The sequence below is a fragment of the Pteropus alecto genome, unplaced genomic scaffold (assembly GCF_000325575.1).
Source record: "Pteropus alecto unplaced genomic scaffold, ASM32557v1 scaffold189, whole genome shotgun sequence".
NCBI classification, from domain to species: domain Eukaryota; kingdom Metazoa; phylum Chordata; class Mammalia; order Chiroptera; family Pteropodidae; genus Pteropus; species Pteropus alecto.
This window is the reverse complement of record NW_006442117.1, coordinates 236,783-237,798: the sequence shown is the minus strand read 5'-3', so window position 1 is coordinate 237,798 and position 1,016 is coordinate 236,783. Positions and strand designations below refer to the sequence as shown.

The 1,016-nt window shown below is 62.7% G+C and overlaps 1 protein-coding gene across 1 annotated transcript in view; it reads right to left on the bottom strand.

The window, feature by feature from the left end:
• Positions 1-1,016, bottom strand: part of URB2 (URB2 ribosome biogenesis 2 homolog (S. cerevisiae)) — a 16,093-nt gene that overhangs the window by 8,477 nt on the left and 6,600 nt on the right. Inside the window, exon 6 of the mRNA XM_025039056.1 lies at positions 235-1,016. This exon is cut by the window's right edge and continues 17 nt beyond it. Within this exon, the coding sequence (XP_024894824.1) occupies positions 235-1,016 (782 nt within the window). The remainder of the gene's footprint in view (positions 1-234) is intronic.

Here is a 1,016-nt window from a genome sequence, read left to right as displayed (position 1 = left end):
CGTGCAGATGTTCCCCGCACTCTAGAAATCTAAAGGGTGACTGAAAACAGCCATGCCGATTAACATAATTGACAATTACTTCCCAGTTCTGGCTTCCTCTCACCCTCTGTCTGGATTCAGCTAGCAGCCTCCTATCAGGTCCCTGCTGCAGTTAGTGCTGGAACACTTATACTGGACTAAGGCTGCAGGGAGAATTATTTCACGTCACTATCATAGTAATCATAATAAAACAACTCGCTCGCGGACGAAGGGCCCCAGGACTTGGCACACCGCCGTCGAAGACACCAGAAGCAGCTGCCGGCCCAGGGGGCTCTCGGTCTCCGACCGCTGGCCCGGAGGCGCCCCGCCGTGCACATCGCGCCCGGACAGAAAGGCGACGATCTTCCCGAAGTTGAGCACCAGGCTGAGCTTCGCCTGCACGAGCATCTGCATGAGCTGCTCCAAGAACGTGCCCACCACCTGCAGGACTTCCGCCCAGGCCGGCTCATCCGGGTCAACGCGGAGGCCGCTGCTGGCTTTGAGCAACGAGGTCAGGACGATTTCGAAGATGTCGCTGCCATACATGACCTTGAGCACTAGGCGGGCGCCCTGCCCTCTCTGCAGCGACCCAAGGAGCCGGTAGCAGGTGGCCAAGACCCGGAGGGTCAGTGAAGACGAGCAGGACCGCGCGGGCCTGGCCGCGGCCGTGGACAGCAGTAGCATGAAGTAGTGCACGTGACAGGCGGCCGGGAGGCTGTCCAGCCGCAGGGCAGAGACGACCTCCAAGAGCCCCAGCACGGTCTCCAGCTGCTCTTCCTCCAGCCGAATGGGGAAGTCACCCCTGACCAAGGACAGAACGTTTGGGGCCACCCCTGCCCCCAGTTCTAGGCCTTCAGGCCCGGCGCGTGCCAGCCCACCTTCCCAGGGAGCCGTGTCCGTGGGGTCCTGCTCAGAAAGCCAGGGCAGCTGCTGGCGGAGAAGGCCCAGGTCGGTCCGGGCGCCGGAACACAGGGCACGGGCCCAGCGCGCGTGCAGGC